The 20,844-nt window shown below is 40.1% G+C and overlaps 1 protein-coding gene across 5 annotated transcripts in view; it reads left to right on the top strand.

The window, feature by feature from the left end:
• Positions 1 to 20,844, top strand: part of ANO4 (anoctamin 4) — a 491,252-nt gene that overhangs the window by 232,313 nt on the left and 238,095 nt on the right. For all 5 annotated transcript variants that reach the window (XM_010599655.3, XM_023538812.2, XM_023538815.2 and 2 more), the window contains one exon: positions 17,465 to 17,656. In XM_010599655.3, coding sequence (XP_010597957.2) covers positions 17,465 to 17,656 — 192 coding nt within the window. The remainder of the gene's footprint in view (positions 1 to 17,464; positions 17,657 to 20,844) is intronic.

Raw genomic sequence — 20,844 nt, 5'->3', positions numbered from 1 at the left:
GTTGTTTGTCTTTTTGTGGTTGAGTTTTGACAGAATCATGTAGATTTTAGAGATCAGGTGCTGGTCGGAGATGTCATAGCTGAAAATTCTTTCCCAATCTGTAGGTGGTCTTTCTACTCTGTTGGAGAAGTCTTTAGATGAGCATAGGTGTTTGATTTTTAGGAGCTCCCAGTTATCTGGTTTCTCTTCATCATTTTTGGTAATGTTTTGTATTCTGTTTATACCTTGTATTAGGGCTCCTAGGGTTGTCCCAATTTTTTCTTCCATGATCTTTATCGTTTTAGTCTTTATGTTTAGGTCTTTGATCCACTTGGAGTTAGTTTTTGTGCATGGTGTGAGGTATGGGTCCTGTTTTGTTTTTTTGCAAATGGATATCCAGTTATGCCAGCACCATTTGTTAAAAAGGCTTTCTTTTCCCCAATTAATTGACACTGGTCCTTTGTCAAATATCAGCTGCTCATACGTGGATGGATCTATGTCTGGGTTCTCAATTCTGTTCCATTGGTCTATGTGCCTGTTGTTGTACCAGTACCAGGCTGTTTTGACTACTGTGGCTGTATAATAGGTTCTGAAGTCAGGTAAAGTGAGGCCTCCCACTTTCTTCTTCTTTTTCAGTAGTGCTTTGCTTATCCGGGGCTTCTTTCCCTTCCATATGAAATTGGTGATTTGTTTCTCTATCCCCTTAAAATATGACATTGGAATTTGGATCGGAAGTGCGTTAAACGTATAGATGGCTTTTGGTAGAATAGACATTTTTACTATGTTAAGTCTTCCTATCCACGAGCAAGGTATGTTTGTCCACTTAAGTATGTCCTTTTGAATTTCTTGTAGTAGAGCTTTGTAGTTTTCTTTGTATAGGTCTTTTACATCCTTGGTAAGATTTATTCCTAAGTATCTTATCTTCTTGGGGGCTACTGTGAATGGTATTGATTTGGCTATTTCCTCTTCGGTGTTCTTTTTGTTGATGTAGAGGAATCCAAGTGATTTTTGTATGTTTTTTTTTTATTTTATAACCTGAGACTCTGGCAAACTCTTCTATTAGTTTCAGTAGTTTTCTGGAGGATTCCTTAGGGTTTTCTGTGTATATAATCATGTCATCTGCAAATAGTGATAACTTTACTTCTTCCTTGCCAATCCGGATACCTTTTATTTCTTTGTCTAGCCTAATTGCCCTGGCTAGGACTTCCAGCACGATGTTGAATAAGAGCGGTGATAAAGGGCATCCTTGTCTGGTTCCCGTTCTCCAGGGAAATGCTTTCAGGTTCTCTCCACTTAGAGTGATATTGGCTGTTGGCTTTGCATAGATGCCCTTTATTATGTTGAGGAATTTTCCTTCAATTCCTATTTTGGGAAGAGTTTTTATCATAAATGGGTGTTGGACTTTGTCAAATGCTTTTCTGCATCAATTGATAAGATCATGTGGTTTTTGTCTTTTGTTTTATTTATGTGATGGATTACATTAATGGTTTTTCTGATATTAAACCAGCCTTGCATACCTGGTATAAATCCCACTTGATCAGGGTGAATTATTTTTTTGATGTGTTGTTGGATTCTATTGGCTAGAATTTTGTTGAGGATTTTTGCATCGATGTTCATGAGGGATATAGGTCTATAATTTTCTTTTTTTGTAATGTCTTTACCTGGTTTTGGTATCAGGGAGATGGTGGCTTCATAGAATGAGTTGGGTAGTATTCCGTCATTTTCTATGCTTTGGAATACCTTCAGAAGTAGTGGTGTTAACTCTTCTCTGAAAGTTTGGTAGAACTCTGCAGTGAAGCCGTCTGGGCCAGGGCTTTTTTTTGTTGGGAGTTTTTTGATTACCGTTTCAATCTCTTTTTTTGTTATGGGTCTATTTAGTTGTTCTGCTTCTGAATGTGTTAGTTTAGGTAGGTAGTGTTTTTCCAGGAATTCATCCATTTCTTCTAGGTTTTCAAATTTGTTAGAGTACAATTTTTCATAATAATCTGAAATGATTCTTTTAATTTCATTTGGTTCTGTTGTGATGTGGTCCTTCTCGTTTCTTATTCGGGTTATTTGTTTCCTTTCCTGTATTTATTTAGTCAGTCTAGCCAATGGTTTATCAATTTTGTTAATTTTTTCAAAGAACCAGCTTTTGGCTTTGTTAATTCTTTCAATTGTTTTTCTGTTCTCTAATTCATTTAGTTCAGCTCTAATTTTTATTATTTGTTTTCTTCTGGTGCCTGATGGATTCTTTTGTTGCTCAGTTTCTATTTGTTCAAGTTGTAGGGACGTTCTCTGATTTTGGCTCTTTCTTCTTTTTGTATGTGTGCATTTATCGATATAAATTGGCCTCTGAGCACTGCTTTTGCTGTGTCCCAGAGGTTTTGATAGGAAGTATTTTCATTCTCGTTGCTTTCTAAGAATTTTCTTATTCCCTCCTTGATGTCTTCTATAACCCAGTCTTTTTTCAGGAGGGTATTGTTCATTTTCCAAGTATTTGATTTCTTTTCCCTAGTTTTTCTGTTATTGATCTCTAGTTTTATCGCCTTGTGGTCTGAGAAGATGCTTTGTAATATTTCAATGTTTTGGACTCTGCAAAGGTTTGTTTTATGACCTCATATGTGGTCTATTCTAGAGAATGTTCCATGTGCGCTAGAAAAAAAAGTATATTTTGCAGCAGTTGGGTGGAGAGTTCTGTATAAGTCAATGAGGTCAAGTTGGTTGATTGTTGTAAGTAGGTCTTCCGTGTCTCTATTGAGCTTCTTACTGGATGTCCTGTCCTTCTCCGAAAGTGGTGTGTTGAAGTCTCCTACTATAATTGTGGAGGTATCTATCTCACTTTTCAATTCTGTTAAAATTTGATTTATGTATCTTGCAGCCCTGTCATTGGGTGCATAAATATTTAATATGGTTATGTCTTCCTGATCAATTGTCCCTTTTATCATTAAATAGTGTCCTTCTTTATGCTTTGTGGTGGATTTAAGTCTAAAGTCTATTTTGTCAGAAATTAATATTGCTACTCCTCTTCTTTTTTGCTTATTGTTTGCTTGATATACTTTTTTCCATCCTTTGAGTTTTAGTTTGTTTGTGTCTCTAAGTCTAAGGTGTGTCTCTTGTAGGCAGCATATAGATGGATCGTGTTTCCTTATCCAGTCTGTGACTCTCTGTCTCTTTATTGGTGCATTTAGTCCATTTACATTTAGGGTAATTATAGATAAATAAGTTTTTAGTGCTGTCATTTTGATGCCTTTTTATGTGTGTTGTTGACAATTTCATTTTTCCACATACTTTTTTGTGCTGAGGCGTTTTTCTTAGTAAATTGTGAGATCCTCATTTTCATAGTGTTTGACTTTATGTTAGTTGAGTCGTTACGTTTTTCTTGGCTTTTAGCTTGAGTTATAGAGTTGTTATACCTTTTTGTGGTTACCTTATTATTTACCCCTATTTTTCTAAGTAAAAATCTAACTTGTATTGTTCTATATCGCCTTGTATCACTCTCCATATGGCAGTTCAATGCCTCCTGTTTTTAGTCCCTCTTTTTGATTATTGTGATCTTTTACCTATTGACTTCCATGATTCCCTGTTATGTGTATTTTTTTTTTAATTAATCTTAATTTGTTTGTTTTTGTGATTTCCCTATTTGAGTCGATATCAGGACGTTCTGTTTTGTGACCTTGTGTTGCGCTGATATCTGATATTATTGGTTCTCTGACCAAACAATATCCTTTAGTATTTCTTGTAGCTTTGGTTTGGTTTTTGCAAATTCTCTAAACTTGTGTTTGTCTGTAAATATCTTAATTTCGCCTTCATATTTCAGAGAGAGTTTTGCTGGATATATGATCCTTGGCTGGCAGTTTTTCTCCTTCAGTGTTCTGTATATGTCGTCCCATTCCCTTCTTGCCTGCATGGTTTCTGCTGAGTAGTCTGAACTTATTCTTATTGATTCTCCCTTGAAGGAAACCTTTCTTTTCTCCCTGGCTGCTTTTAAAATTTTCTGTTTATCTTTGGTTTTGGCGAGTTTGATGATAATATGTCTTGGTGTTTTTCTTTTTGGATCAATCTTAAATGGGGTTCGATGAGCATCTTGGATAGATATCCTTTCGTCTTTCATGATGTCAGGGAAGTTTTCTGTCAGGAGTTCTTCAACTATTTTCTCTGTGTTTTCTGTCCCGCCTCCCTGTTCTGGGACTCCAATCATCCGCGGGTTATCCTTCTTGATAGAGTCCCACATAATTCTTAGGGTTTCTTCATTTTTTTTAATTCTTTTATGTGATTTTTTTTCAGCTATGTTGGAGTTGATTCCCTGGTCCTCCAGATGTCCCAGTCTGCATTCTAATTGCTCGAGTCTGCTCCTCTGACTTCCTAGTGCGTTGTCTAATTCTGTTATTTTATTGTTAACCTTTTGGATTTCTACATGTTGTCTCTCTATGGATTCTTGCAACTTATTACTTTTTCCACTATGTTCTTGAATAATCTTTTTGAGTTCTTTAACAGTTTTATCAGTGTGTTCCTTGGCTTTTTCTGCAGTTATCCTAATTTCATTTGTGATATCTTTAAGCATTCTGTAAATTAGTTTTTCATATTCTGTATCTGATAATTCCAGGATTGTATCTTCATTTGGGAAAGATTTTGATTCTTTTGTTTGGGGGGTTGGAGAAGCTGTCACGGTCTGCTTCTTTAAGTGGTTTGATATGGATTGTTGTCTCCGAGCCATCACTGGGAAACTAGTTTTTCCAGAAAATCCGCTAAAAAAAAATGCAGTCAGACCCCTATCAGAGTTCTCCCTCTGGCTCAGGCTATTCGGATGTTAATGAAGCCGCCTGGGGAGGGTGGGGGAGGGAACAGAGAGATAGGAGAGTAGCACCTCAGAATATAGCCAGAGTTGCTTGTCTTGCTTGGAATGACTATTATATCTGAGACTCCCGCGGGCACGTCGCCTATGTGTGCTGGCTGTATGGAGATTGCCCCCGGGGAGTCTGGCCCGCTGGAGTCACGGTCAGATCCTCCGCTTCCAGCCCCACGCCCAGCGTCAAGGCTCCCCTACTGGGACGGTGCACTCTCGACTCCAAAATCAGTCACTGCCTCCCGGGGACTTCTCATCCCTCCAGCCTCGTGGCTGTGCCGCCCCCACGAACCAGGTGGGCCCCCTCCCGGGGTTAGTTCAGATGGGTAGAGCAGCTCCCCGTGCTTGTGCCGTGACCGAGTGTCCCGGCTGGGACGCTGTTCTCCCCGCTCCAATATCAGTCGCTGCCTCCCGGGGACTTCTCCTATCGGCTGCGTCCCACGCTGCCCGCGCGACCCGGCTGGGCCCCTTCCCGGGGTTAGTTCAGGGGGGTGGAGCAGCTCTCCGTGTTTATGCCGTACCTGCGTCCAGTCCAAATCCCGGTGAGACGGTTCCCTGGCTGGGACGCTGCTCTTCCTGCTCCAAGACCAGTCACTGCCTCCCGGGGACTTCTCCTGCCGGCTGCGTCCCACGCCGCCCGCGGAACCGGCTGGTCTCCCTCCCGGGGTTAGTTCAGGGGGATGGAGCAGCTCTCTGTGCTTGTGCCGTACCTGACTGGTACACTGGCTCCAGGCTCTGGAAACAATCGCTGCTTCCCCGTATTAGTTCGTTCTCTGTCTCTAAATCTGTGTTTGTTGTTCAGGGTTTGTAGATTGTTATGTATGTGATCGATTCACTTGTTTTTCCGTGTCTTTGTTGTAAGAGGGATCCGAGGTAGCGTCTGCCTAGTCCGCCATCTTGGCTCCGCCCCCACCATTTGCTTTTGTAAATAAAACTTTATGGGAACATAGCCACAGTCATTCATTTACATATCATCTATGGCTGCTTTCATGTTACAACAGCAGAGTTGAGTGGGTGCAACAGAAAACATATGGCCTGCAAAGATGAAAACATTTACTGGCCCTATGAATAGAAGAAGTGTGCTGACCCCTGCTCTAGGTCACCTTTCTCCCCGTAGTCTGTGCTGTATTTACATTATGGACCTTTCACACTGCTCTTCTTTTAGAGTTACTTTTGCATACCTTTTTTCCAGGCCAGACACTCTCCTCTTGTGGGCACAGATTCTGCCTTCTCCATTCTTGTTTCTGACATTGTGCTCTGCAAAAGAATTCTTTTTAACTAAATTTTACCCAGTTACCGAAATGACCAAAACCTTTCTCTCTCTCTTTTTTTTATTGTGCTTTAAGTGAAAGTTTACAATTCAAGTCAGTTTCTCATACAAAAACTTATATACACATTGTTATGTGACCCTAGTTGCTCTTCCAAAATGTGACAGTATACTCCTCTTCTCTACCCTGTATTTCCTGTGTCTTTTCTACCTGCTCCTGTCTGCCTCTGCCTTCTCATCTCACCTCTGGACAGCAGCAGCCCACATAGTCTCATGTGTCTATTCGAGCCAAGAAGCACACTCCTCACCAGTATCATTTTATGTCTTATGGTCCAGCCTAATCTTTGTCCAAAGAGTTGGCTTCAGGAATGGTTTTAGTTTTAAATGACCAAAATCTTATATAACCCTTTCGCTACTATGGATGTAACCCTATACCAGCTATTTTTTACACCTCTGGAGCTTGTAGGTAGTATGTTATTCCAGTTCCAATGCATTTAGCATCAAGGTGGGTCCCTTTTCAAAAGTGTGAAGCTCAACAGACAGGTATTGGAGGTTCGTTGTCGTGTAGGTTGAGCATTCTATTAGGTGATGCTTGCAGGATATGCCGGTTTTGTAAACTGTTGCCTTTTTTTTTTTTTTTACTTTATTTCTGTGAGATTAGGCTTGCAAGGATAATAATGGCTTTCCTGCGTGATAGTCAGGGAGCCCTGATGGGTTCGTTCTGTTTTTTCTGTGTAATATTTGGAAAACCAGAGGTTCCCCATGTAACCTTTAAGAAAGGCACTCCCCAGAAACTATTTATTTCTTATTGGTGTATTGTCATACCACAGATCGGTGGCACCACAGTGCCACTCACCTTACTGGTGGCTTGTGTTACCAGATCATATATCTTAAGATCTGTAACTCACGTCAAAAATTCTGAATTGGTCTTTGAATCTGCATGCTATAATTAGTGAAAGCACATAGCATCAAAAAAATTTTTTTTTAATAAATATTCAGTAACAAAAGGGATAAAGCACCATACCTAAAAAAAAAAAAAAAAAAGGGGTTTAATGCTTATCATTTGATGTTACTGGTAAGAAATTTTTTGTATTGCATTTCTAGAAGTATTTTATTGACTGCCAACATAAGTTGCAAAATTGCATCCAAGAATCTTAAGGAATAATGTTCTTATGCTATTTAAGTTGCTCACTTGGTGATATCATTTAATAAGTGGTCCCACTGAAATTCAGGATTGCAGTCTATACTTTTTTCACCATGTATGAGTTTCACTGTGTCAAATAGATATCTAGTTCCCACTTAGCTATTTTTGTTGTCAATCCCCAACTGTCTATACCTGGGGTGTGATGATATTTGGGTATGCCACTCTTTTGTAAAAATGCCTAATGGTTAAATTTGTTTTAAGAAAATCAGAGATGTCTCACTGGCTTTTTAAGAATGCCATATGCCCTTATTTTTCTTTTCTCTTTTTTTTTTTTAAGCCGGGAAGTATTGATATCCTCTCCAGGTTATATTAGATACCCTTCCTCTTTGCTGCTTGAGTGCTGCGGATGCTGCCAATTTTAGACTATGGGCCACATGAGTACAAGGACTCTATCCCTTAATCTCTGAATTCTCAGTGTTTGGCTCAGAGAAAGCTCTCAACAAATGTTTGTTAAATGAGTCAATAAATAAACAATTGAAGATCTCAGAAGGAACTTGCTCCTAAGGTATTAATTTGAAACCACGTACTTATAATTGGCTACTGCCATCTAGTTCACATCCTTAACACTCATCTATGGCAATTTTGCTGCTATGTTGACACAAGGTTTATATCTATCTGAGAAACAGAAATGTGAGGTGAAGGGGGAGGGACCTTATGCCTAAGTTCACAAAACACAAGATAGAACCTTAAACTTTCAGAAGATGACAGGAAATCCATAGCTATTCTTTCAGCATTTCCCTGAGGATGTCGAGATTTAGGATAAATTAGATGCCACAGGATAAGGTAAAGTAAGAAATTCAGAGTTTAGCTTGGTTGAGCTTGGCAGTGGGAGTAGCATTAAAAAAAAAAAGACCTGAAGTGATACAAAATGAGAAAATTTGGGGGGATGAAGGTAAAGGGTAACAAACATGAAGTATTTGAGAAGTTTCCAGAAAGTGTTCAGTCATGTTGTTATTGATTATGAGGCTATAGAACCAGTGAGTGTTAAAGTTGAAAGAGATGGAAGTCAAAGGCTCTAATAGTCATAGCCTGGCAAGAAACAGAATTCCAGTAGGTGAACAGATTTTAACAAAGTGACTTGTTATGTTGCAAAAGTGTAGCTGGGTAGGGAAAACTACCAAGAGATGGTGAAGCACCGAGATCTAACAGCAGTAGAGAGCCTTTACTACACCTAGTCCTACAGAGGCAAGGGTAGTAGTAGAGCCCATCGATAGCAGGAGCCTTGGAAGAGCGGCTACACAGTGGGACTAGATTTGTTGAGGACTGCCAGAGTTAGTGCTAAAGCAGGGAGAGAGCAGGGAGAAAATAACTCAACCTCTCCTTCCTCCCACTCTCCAGCTCCTGCTGGTGCCTTCAACTGGCTGGGGCCAGCTAGAATCCTGTGAGAGAGCCCAGGTGATGCAGTCTGTAGGGTCAGCTTCCCAGGGCCCAGAATAGGATGTAGAAGGGTGATGAATGGACTCAAGGCAGGTAGTAGTCAACAAAACATCACTAGCACAGAGAACATCTATAAGCACTATTTCATTTCCACCTTGTGAAGACTATTTTTTTGGGCTGTGTTTGTTAAGTTTCTGTTGTATACCCCCCACAAAAAAACCCAACCCATTGCTGTCGAGTCAATTCTGACTCATCGTGACCCAAAGGACAGAGTAGAACTGCCCCATAGGGTTTCCAAGGAGTGCCTGGTGGATTTGAACTGCCCACCTTTTGATAAGCATCCATAGCTTGCCATAGCTCTTAAGCACTGCGCCACCAGGGCTCCCTTGTATACCAGTAACCCCTAATCATAGTGGGTCACACACAGAAACATTGTCTTTTTGTTCAAGCATCTTCAAAGCAGCTGCTATTTGACTGATCTTGGCTAGATTTAGCAAGTCTTAGCTCCAGGCTGCAGGTTGAGTTTGGGTCTGTTCCATGTGTCTCGTTTATAGCTACTCAGGGTATGTTCTTCTCGCAGTGGCAGCAGAAACACAAGAGACCAAGCCAAAATCATCCAGGCACATTTCAATCTCCTGCTTTTGTTGTGACCACTAACACCCCATTGGCCAAAGCAAGTCATGGTGACCCAGCCCAAAATCAGTGGAGCAAGGAAAACACTGCCCCTCTCTACTGGAAAGTACTTATGGGTCATATGGCAGAGAGAGGCTGTGAAGATTTAGGGACAATAATCTACTCTGCCATGATGAAGTCCTTCTAGTAGAAGTCTGCAACAGGGATTAAAATGGAGATGCTAAGTCAGACCCAGCAACAGCAGAGAAAGAAGTTTACAAAAAGCTGTAAAAAATCGAGAGATAGATTTGAAGAGAAAGCACCAGTAATTTATCTGCAGCACTTTATTTGAATTCAAGTAATGCTGGTTAAACATTCTTGAGGGCTGTTACCCTTTCTCACTCTGTAGATTCTTCATATAGACATTGAGCCAAAAGTTAAATCTGGATATTATTATTAATGTTTTTGTCTTAGTGCTTTTGTCTGTTTTCAAAAATGCCAAGTAAATGCGGCTTTAGACAGACAACTGTCGCAAAATTACAGATTATAATGTCTTGGCAGGAAGCTCTTCCTGGTTTTGATGTGTCGGTATTGCCAGATTTGCATAATATGCTGACGAGTATCTGTCAGATAGCCCGGCAGGATGTGGAAAGACTTAATGAAAGGGCAACAGGACACACCCAAGGACCTGGTGTCATGGAGGAAGGTTCTGCTGTAGCAAATCTTCTCATCAGGTCTGCTGCGACTAAGCAACACTCCATCTTTAGGCCCCAGAGGGATCCTATCTGGGTTGAATCTCAGCATCTATGACTACTTCCTGGACTGAGCCCACACTCAGTTACCTACCACTTCTGATGCTCACTGCTCCTCAGGATCTGCTGCTTCTGGGTCTAGCTGAGCACATCTCACTGAAGCCACACAAATCCCATCACCTCCAATGGGTACCTGCCTGAGCTAATGACAAGTCATGTGCTTCCTTTTCTACGTGTATTCCTATGTGGTTGAGCTTTTTCCTCCCTTGGACATAGAAGGTTTTCACATGACTTTGTAAACATCTTATAAAATTTTCTTTAAGCCATTACCAGTCACCAGTTACTGTGGAGTCACCTCGGACTCATGGTAACCCCATGTGTGTCTGAGTGGGACTATATTCCGTGGGGTTTACAATGGCTGATCTTACAGAAGTGGATCAACAGGCCTTTCTTTCGAGGTACCTCTGGGGGTACTCAAACCTCTGACCTTTTGGTTAGCAGGCAAGCACATTAATCATTTGCACCGTTCTTTGAGCCATAAAAGAGATGATATTAGAAAAGCTCCAGAAAGTTTGGAAAAGTAAACCCAGGCCTGAGCATAGCCAGAAGAATTTTACCTCCATTTAGGTCAGTGTTCCCAGGAAGGTGATGTGCTAGATTTCCACCTTATGGTTAAATCTGAGTGAAAGGGAAAACTAGAAATAAATATTCCCTTCCATACACTGCTTTAGGAGCCCTGGTTGCACAGTGGTTAAGAGTTTGGCTATTAACCAAAAGGTTGGCAGTTCGAATCCACCAGCCGCTCCTTGGAAACCCTATAGGGTGGTTCTACTCTGTCCTATAGGGTTGCTATGCATCGGAATCAGCTCGATGGCAATGGTTTTGTTTTTTGGTTTTTGATTGCTTTCTTCTTAATTAGGTACAAGTAAGTCTTATATATTTCCTGTGGTGGTGACATTCAAAATATAGTTTTTCAGTAGTTTGAAAGTAATTTACCTAAGAAATGACAAGGAGAGTGATGCAACACATAGATGCTGTTGCTTCAAGTTGTAAAACATTGACAGAACCACAAATGTTCCCATGGCAAGCAGCTCTTCTGAATCACAGTAATGACATTTAGATGAAAGCAAATCACTTTTACACAAGCAAACTTCTGCTGTGCAATGCAGCCAGAACAAATGCACCTTGGAAGAGGGCCAGAGGGAAGGAACACCTCAGAATTTTATTTCACTAAGAAAAACACTTAGATTCTAGACAGAATTTTTGAGAAGAAAATGCCCTATAGGGTTGCTATCGGTTGGAATTGACTCAACAGCAACTTTTTTTTTTTTTAAGAAAATATATGCAGAGCTTAAAGGAAACCTGAGCGTTGGGTTTTGTTATCAAGAATACTATGGTGTTTCTGCTAGACTCATTGAGTTTCCCATGAAAGAAATCAGACCAAGTAGGAAATATGGGCTTGAAGCTGAGGAAACAGAAAAGCAGGAGGAGCGATTTGAGAAGCTATGACCACCCAGAGATGATAGTTGGAGACATGGACTGTGTAAAATTGTCTGGGGATTTCTACATGAGAAAGATAAAGGCCAAAATCAAAACCTTGGGGGAATACCCACCTTGGGAGACTAAATGGCCCCCAAAGGTACATCCACGTCCTAATCCTGAAAATTTGTGAATGTGATTAAGTTAAGGATCTTGAGATGAGATTATCCTGGATTATCTGGATGAATCCTAAATGCCAAGTGTCCTTGTAAGAGGGAGCCAGAGAGAAATTGGCCAATTACACACAGAGAGGGGAGAAGGTGATGGGAAGACAGAGGCAGAGATTGGAATGATGCAGCCACAATGCCAGGCAGCTACCAGAAGCTAGAAGAGACAAGAAATGGACTCTCCCCCAGGGCCTCTGGAGGGAATATAACCCTTTCAACACCTTGCTTTTGAATTTCTGGCCCCCAGAATTGTAAGAAAATAAATTTCTCTTGCTTTAAGCTACCGAAGTTGTGATAATTTGTTATAGCAGCAATAGGAAACTAATACACCCACTTTTGGGAACAGGAAAGGGAAGAGAGCTTAGAGAGGTAGTAAGAAGCTTCTGTGTTCTGGAAACCAAAGTAAGGATTTTATAACAGATGAGCAGGAGGCAATGGTGCTAAATTCTAGAGGTTAAGGCATGCGAATGAAGGCCGTATGGAAGCCATTAATATGACTAAAGGTAGTGATGACAGCTAACTTATACTGAGCACCCTCTATATGCCAGAGCCCTGGTAGTGCAGTGGTTAAGAGCTTGGCTGCTAACCAAAAGATTGGCGGTTTAAAGCCATCAGCCACTCCTTAAGAACTGCCTGTGGCTGTTCTACTCTGTCTCATAGGGTTACTGTGAGTCAAAATCGACTTGATGTCAATGAGAATCAGAATTCTATATGCCAGACACTGTCCTAAGTGGTTTATAGGTATTAACTCATGTAATTCTTACAACAACCCTATAAAATAGGAACAATTATTATCCTCAGTTTACAGGTGACAAAAATGAAGTGCAGAGAGATTAAATAACTTTCTAGGTCACAGAAATAGTAAATGCTGTGGCCAGAATTTGAACCCAGAAACTCTAACTGCAACATCTGCATTTTAACCACTGCACTGTACTTCCCTCTTTTCATCTGTAAAGATGGATGTCTCCCAAGGTTCTAGCTTTGGGTCTTTTCTCGAGTAAGGGAGATAACAGATCTCAAGTGGAAGAGTACTTTTCAAAAGATGTTTTGAGGTGGAAGGGAGTGAAGATTGGGCACTTAACATCATTGTTGCTGTCTTCTCAGTTTAGATGGAGAGGAAGCCATCTGCTGAAGCTGAGGGGGACAGCCAAGGTTCAGGCTTCAAGGAGTCTAGAAAAGATAATCAGGGTATATTGGAACAGGAAGAACTAAATTAGAAATGTGGAGCTCAGGTAAACATGCTCAGTGCCATTTACTGGACTGGCTCTCGACCCTGCACTCTGCTTATGCACAAGGAGTCTATGAACCATGTAGAGTGCAAAGCGCAGAGGGAGAAGAGACTGAAGGGGGATTATAGTCCCACACCTGCCATATGGAATGTGCTTTGTTCAGAGATGAGGAAGAAATCAGGAAAGCATACAATATGATCCTTGCCCTTAGAGATAGTTGGAAAAATGGGACATCATTTTACCAGCAGCTGAGTGAGAGTACAAGAGCATTGTAGGACTAGAGTGTTGGCTGTGGGCCGAGGGGCTAGAAGGTATTCAAGGGGAAGATGGGGTTTTAGCTGGTCCTTAATGACTAAGGTGTTTGATAGGTGGTCAAGAACACATTTCAGCATGGGCGATGCTTTGAGCCAAACATGGAAAAGGGGGAAGAGTTGGGGTCAGAGGACTATTGGCATACTATACCTTCCAACCCCTGCCTTGCTAGATCTGTTAAGTTATTCAGAACCACTACATAGTTAGTCTATGTATTGGTATTTAATTCATCAGGCTATATGATATAGTAGAAAAGAGCAAGGTTGAAATTCCAGTTAATCACTTGTTGTGTGGCCTTGGACAAGTAACTTAACCTCCTGAGCCTCAAGTGTTCTATCTGTAAAATGTAGATGCCAATTCTATGTCTCTAAGGTTGTGGCTAGGCATTACTGGAATAATGATCAATATCTAGCACAGCGCCGGATAAACAGTAGATAAAAAGTGTCAACCTTTTTTTTTTTTTCAAAGTAATTAGGAACAAATTGTATGGTACAGTGTATTAGCTGGCAACTTATTTCTGAGGATGTGACTTTGGAATCTTCTAAAAATGTTAATGTTTTCAAATATCTGGGGTGTATTTGCTGTCATTTGTACTATTTGTTTATACATCTCTCTTATCCATTGGATGTTGCTCTTGTATGGTGAGAATTCTAATGGCCCAGGCACTTTATCTGCACGTCTGAGGATTCGTAATTCCTGGAGGACCAGGGTAGATTTGCTCAGGCATTAGGGATTCCTCCCAAATTCCCATGTAATATACTCCTTTCTTCACATTCATCCTCTCCCAGTAATATTCATGGATTCTTTTTTTATTTAACTTTCTTTTACTGTGATCTACATTATTATATATTTTCTAACATGAGATCCAGTAGTTTCACATACCTACACCATTCGTTTCAACTGTGTAATTTTTATTCTCGTTTATGTCATTTTATGCTTCCTTGGGGGGAATTATATAAGAGCTAGAAGTGTCACACTGAGTCAGAACCCTAGTGTCTTCAGCCCTGTGATCCTTCTGCTAAAAGGACAAGAAGAGTGTCTGTGGGATAGCAGCCTGTTTAATATTTACAAATAGAGACAGTCGTGTACCACCTCATGTTGTCTTAAAGCATCTCTCCCCTTCCCTCATCTGTCACATACATATCTGTCTATGTTCTCCTGGGGTCCTGGTGTGTCTCCAGACATTCGTTCTGCCCCTCTATGGAAATGTGGAGTATACCATGGTGGTAGAGAGCATGGGGGAGTGGAAGGTTGGCAGGTTGGCACCCTGGTAATGGTCCTGTTCACAGAGAGACACCTAGGAGTAGAAGACTCACACTTACCCAGGTGGCTGGGCCGTCACGTAGACTCGCACTGTCCAGGTTTGTCTCTGTTACACTGTTTTGTTTTTTATGCTTCTTGGCTGACCAGACCCCATTGTGATTTGAGTTGTCCTTTCTTAAGATTCATTAGAATTTGCCACACAGAGATGATAGTTGAAGATGTGGAGAACATAGATCTCCTGCAGAGAGGATGTAGAGAGAGAAAAGGCCTAAGTCAGAACTTAGGGAAGTATCTACCTGTGGGAACAGGAGAAAGAAGAGAGGCTAGAGGAGTAGGAGAGTTAGCGGGAAGCTGAAGTGTCTTGGACACCAAAGGAAGAGTTTAAAACAGGCGAGCAGAGGCCATGGTGCTAAATGCTAGAACTGAAGGGGTAAGAGGAATCCTTGGATGGTGCAAACAGTTAATGTGCTCAGCTGCAAACTGAAAGGCTGGCAGTTTGAGTCCACCTAAAGGCACCTCAGAAGAAAGGCTTAGAGATCTACTTCTGAAAAATTACCCATTGAAAACCCTGTGGCACACAGTTCTACTCTGACACAGTTGGGGTTGCCATGTGTCAGAACTGACTTAACAGTAAGTGGTAAGGATTGAAAATGAAGACTGAGGATATGATATGCACCTGATAGAAAGTAATGATGACACTTAACATGTCCTGAGCACCTGCTGTATGCCAGACACTTTCCTAAGCACTCTATATGTATTAATTCTTAATTCTCACAACAACTCTATGAGGTTGGTACCATTGTTTTTTTTTTCCTGGGGACATTTAAAGTGACTCTTCATGCCTCCCACATGACTCATGATTGCTAATTTTGCAATTTCCCTTTGAGCAGGCCTTTATTTCTCTCATTTCTGGGTTTTCAGTAGACTTCTCAGTGTAGCCTCTAAGTACTGGTAATGCGTAGACCAATTGCTTTACCTCTCCAGCCTCGGTTCCACATCTGTAAAAGACACCAGATTAATTAGCTAAATGCTAAGGTAACTTGCAGCATTACCTTCAAGTTTCAAGAGATTCTCCTCTTAATCAAAAATTCTGTGATTTGGTGAAGTTTAGCTTGTCCTTACCAGATAACGTGATTCCTGACCGAGTCTCCCTGGCTGGTTGGCATCCATAAGGCTAATAATATCTTTTCTTGTCTTTTTGTAAGAACCAGATCTGGATTCAGTCTTCTGTGAGTTTGCGTTCCAGCCCTACTTGTCCTAGCTGTGCTACCTTGGACAAATAATATAACAATCACTTATATTTCACTAGGACTTCTAAAATGATTTTCTAATTCTCTTATTCTGTCTGCATTTATTAGCTGGAATTGTACTGTAGTGAAGAACTTGCCCTTATCAGCTGTTTGGTTACTTTGAAATATGGTTGGCAAAGGAAAGGCAGGATAAATGCTTGCTTCTTTCCCTTTATTGATCAATTTTCTGAGTGAGGAATTGGTATCTTAGCAACTTCTAATGATGATCAGTGAATTTCTTTTTTAAAATATATTTTTTCGAAATCAGTGTTTTAAAATATATTTTATATGCTTTAGTCAGTTGCAATCAATATTGTTTATGATGCTAAAAATTTATCCCATCTCCCTCTCTGTGTGTGTGTGTGTGTGTGTGATTGTCAGACTAAATTTCATTAGGTGAAAGGTTGACATTGGTCAATGCTATAATAGATGTCCCTGCTTGAAATTTTTGATTAGTCTTAGCACAACTGAAAGAGTGACAACTAGACATTGTGGATTTCCTAATGTCATGGGATAGGAAATATGCAGCACCACTTATGAATTATTTTGGCTAAAAAGTTGAACCTACATTGAATCAAGTCTTTGTAATTAATACCAGTTTATGGCAAGTTGGGGGTAAAAGAACTAGTTAAATGATGCTTTGAGGAAGTATTCAGTCAAATCCGAGTGTGGAACATTATGCGGGACAAATGACCCCCTTTCTATACACATCAGTAGCATGGAAAAAAAAAAAAAAAGGAAGACTGTTACAGAATAAAAGAAAGTAAGAAATATCCAGAAAATCCAATATTCAAAACATGTTTAGATTCTGGCAAAACAAATGCATTACTAGAAAGGTATTTTTGAAGTAATCTGGGAAATTTATGTTGGCCAGGTTTTAGATGATAAGGCATTAGGAATTACTGTCGATTTGGTTAGGTATGTTATTGGCATGGTCCTGCCAGTAAGAAGTGCATACTGAGGGGTTTATGTATGATGTTGACATGAGGTTTGTAATTACCTTTAAAATGTCTGTCCCCTCAAAAGTAAGCCAACGATAAAAAGGAGAAGGATCGATGAAATAAGATCAGAAAAGTATTGTCATTTGTTGAAGCTAGGTGATGGGTACCGGTGGTTCATTATGCTATTCTTTTCACTTTTGGTATGTTTGAAAATTTCCAGAATAAAATAATTTTTAAATTAATATAATTCTAAGATTATGAGAGGTATAAATCTGGGTTCAGTGTTCAACTCTAGCCTATACATGAATCCCATGGAGAAAGCTTCTTGATTTTTTTGAAAATTTCGGATACCTTGGCAACAGTTCCTAACCCCCATAGACTCTGACAACAGTATGCCACTTGTGCATGTATTTTTCCAGGATTCTGAGAAGTGAGAATTTTAATATTTGACTTTATCGGATCCCCATTTATAAAAGTCTTGTCATGATAACTAAACATTCCTGCTTTTAAATGAAATGATGTTCAATATATTAATAAGGTCATGTGAAAATCAATTGGTATCACAGTTTATTGTCACTAGCATCCCTTAAGAATTTAAAAGTGGTAGGTGTGTGTTTTGTCTGGATTTGGTGCCAGAATTTAACAACTTGGTGTTTTAACCATGCTGAACTGACTTCTGCAATAAAATGGTGCTGTTTCTCCTTCCAGGTTTAAGTTTATCTATTCATGGGGCTGAAAAGCGTTTGCAAATCCATCAACGGCGAAGTGTGGGAAGCCGCCCAGGGTCACGCCGCCTCCCCGTGGTCAGGCATTCCTCACTTCCACCAGGCAGAAGGTCAATAAAAATGGAGGCAAGCTCTTCTGGAATCACTAGTGGGAAAACCAAAATCTTCCACCCAGGTAATGCATAGACAAGTGCAGCAGAGGCCCATTTTAGCAACATTATATTTTTATTATCTAATTATGCCATGTTTCCATTTAAACTTGTTTTTTTTTTTTTTTTTTTAAGGGTCTTGTTTTTCTCCCCTCTGTTCACTTCAGTGGTAAATGCCATAAACACCAGTAAGAGGAGAGAGAGCTGGATGTATCAGAGAAGGCTAAGGCTGCAATCCAGTGCAGAAGTAGAATCTAAATGAAAAGCACAGTGAATAAACTTGCTCATTTCAGAAAAGCTTACTGTATAATAAAACAAAATAGAGCTTTGGCCTGATAATTTGCTCTAAGATAGCCCAGGGAAAAATTCAAGCTAAAAAATACCCACTTTGAAGCCTGAGTTATTTATGTTTTGACTTGCCCACAACCTCCTGAGGTCAGGGGAATAGACTCGAGTCATTATATTAAGTTTCAAGCATCTGTGACCTCGTAAGCATGTTAAAGAATTCTACATTAAAGCAGGTAATTCCAACTAACCCCCTTGCGCCTGTCAGTTTGTCATACTGTGGGGGCTTGTGTGTTGCTGTGATGCTGGGAGCTATACCACCAGTATTCAAATACCAGCAGGGTCCCCCATGGCAGACAGGTTTCAGCTGAGCTTCCAGGCTAAGACAGATGAGGAAGAAGGACTCGGCAGTCTACTTCTGAAAAGAATTAGCCAGTGAAAACCTATGAATAGCAGTGGAACATTGTCTGATATAGTGCTGGAAGATGAGCCCCCCAGGTTGGACAGCACTCAAAAGATGACTGGGGAAGAACTGCCTCCTCAAAGTAGAGTTGACCTTAATCACATGGGTGGGGTCAAGCTTTTTGGCCCTTCCATTGCTGATGTGGCATGAGTCAAAATGAGAAGAAACAGCTGCAAACATTCACTAATAATTAGAACCTGGATGCATAAAGTATGAATCTAGGAAAATTGGAAATCATCAAAAATGAAATGCAACCCATAAAGACCGATATCCTATGCATTAGTGAGCTAAAATGGACTGGTATTGGTCATTTTGAATTGGACAATCATATGGTCTACTCTGCCAGGAAAGAAAACTTGAGGAATGGTGTTGCATTCATCGTCAAAAGGAACATTTCAAGATCTATCCTGAAGTACAATGCCTTCAGTGATAGGATAATATCCATATGCCTACAAGGAAGACTAGTTAATATAACTGCTATTCAAATTTATACACCAGCCACTAAGGCCAAAGGTGAAGAAATTGAAGACTTTTACCAACTTCTGCAGTCTGAAATTGATTAAACATGCAATTAGGATGCACTGATAATTCCTGGGATTGGAATGTGAAAGTTGGAAATGAAGAAGGATCGGTAGTTGGATAATATGGCCTTGCTGATAGAAACGATGCCAGAGATTACATGATTGAATTTTGCAAGACCAATGACGTCTTCATTCCAAGTATCTTTTTTCAACAAAATAAACAGTGACTCTACATGTGGACCTCGACAAATGGAATGAATACACAGGAATCAAATCGACTACACCTGTGGAAAGAGATGATGAAAAAGCTCAGTATCATCAGTCAGAACAAGGCCAGGGGTTGACTACAGATCAGACCATCAATTACTCATATGCAAGTTCAAACCGAAACTGAAGAAAATTAAAATAAGTCGATGAGAGCCAAAGTGCTATCTTGAGTATATCCCACCTGAATTTAGAAACCATCTCAAGAATAGATTTAACAGGTTGAACACTAATGACCGAAGACCAGATGAGTTGTGGAATGACATCAAGGGCACCATACATGAAATAAGCAAGAGGTCATTAAAAAGGCAGGAGAAAAAGAAAGGACCTAAATTCATATCAGAAGAGACTCTAAAATTTGCCCTTGAACATCAAGTAGCTAAAACAAAAGGAAAAAAATTATGAAAAAAAAAGAGCTGAACAGAAGATTTCAAAGGACTGCTCAAGAAGACAAAGTAAAGTATTATGATGCCATGAGCAGAGACCTGGAGATAGAAAACCATAAGAAGAGAACACTCTCAGCATTTCTCAAGTTGAAAGAATTGAAGAAAAAATTCAAGCCTGGAGTTACAGTACTGAAGGCTTCTACAGGAAATATATTAAATGATGCAGGAAGCATCAAAAGAAGATGGAAGGAATACACAGAGTCACTATACCAAAAAGAACTGGCCAACCTTCAACCATTTCAGGAGGTAACATATGATCAGGAACCAATGGTACTGAAGGAAGAAGTCTAAGTTGCACTGAAGGTATTGGTAAGAAACAAAGCTCAGGGAATTGACAGACTACCAATTTAAATGTTTCAACAAACAGATGCAGCACTGGAAGTGCTCACTTAACCTGTGCCAGTGAATTTGGAAGACAGCTACATGGCCAACTGCCTGGAAGAGATCCATATTTATGCATATTCCCTAGAAAGGTGATCTAACTCAACGCAAAAATTATCAAATAATATCATTAACATCACATGCAAGCAAAATTTTGCTAAAGATCATTCAAAAGCAGCTGCAGCAGTATATTGACAGGGAACTGCCAGAAATTCAAGCCAGATTTAGAAGAGGGGGTGGAACCAGGGATACTTTGCTGATGTCCGATGGATCCTGGCTGAAAGTAGAGAATACCAGAAAGATGTTTACCCGTGTTTCATTGACTATGCTAAGACATTTGACTGTGTGGATCATAAGAAATTATGGATTACATTGCAGAGAATGGGAATTCCAGAACACTTAATTGTGCTCATGAGGAATCTGTACCTGGATCAAGAGGTAGTCGTTCAAACAGAACAAGAGGATACTGCATGGTGTAAAGTCAGGAAAGGTGTGCATCAGGGTTGTATCCTTTCACCGTGTGTATTCACTCTGTATGCTGAGCAAATAATCTGAGAAGCTGAATTATATGAAGAACAATGGGGCATCAGGATTGGAGAAAGACTCATTAACAACCTGGGTTATACAGATGATACAACCTTGCTTGCTGAAAGTAAGAGTACCTGAAGCACTTACTGATGAAGATCAAAGACCACAGCCTTTAGTATGAATTACACCTCAACATAAAGAAAACAAAAATCCCCACAACTGGGCCAATAAGCAACATCATGATAAACAGAGAGGAGATTGAGGTTGTCAAGAATTTCATTTTACTTGGATTCACAATCAACACCATGGAAGAAGCAGTGAAGAAA

The sequence above is a fragment of the Loxodonta africana genome, chromosome 4, assembly GCF_030014295.1.
Source record: "Loxodonta africana isolate mLoxAfr1 chromosome 4, mLoxAfr1.hap2, whole genome shotgun sequence".
Taxonomy (NCBI): domain Eukaryota; kingdom Metazoa; phylum Chordata; class Mammalia; order Proboscidea; family Elephantidae; genus Loxodonta; species Loxodonta africana.
This window is presented reverse-complemented; position numbering and strand designations above follow the sequence as displayed.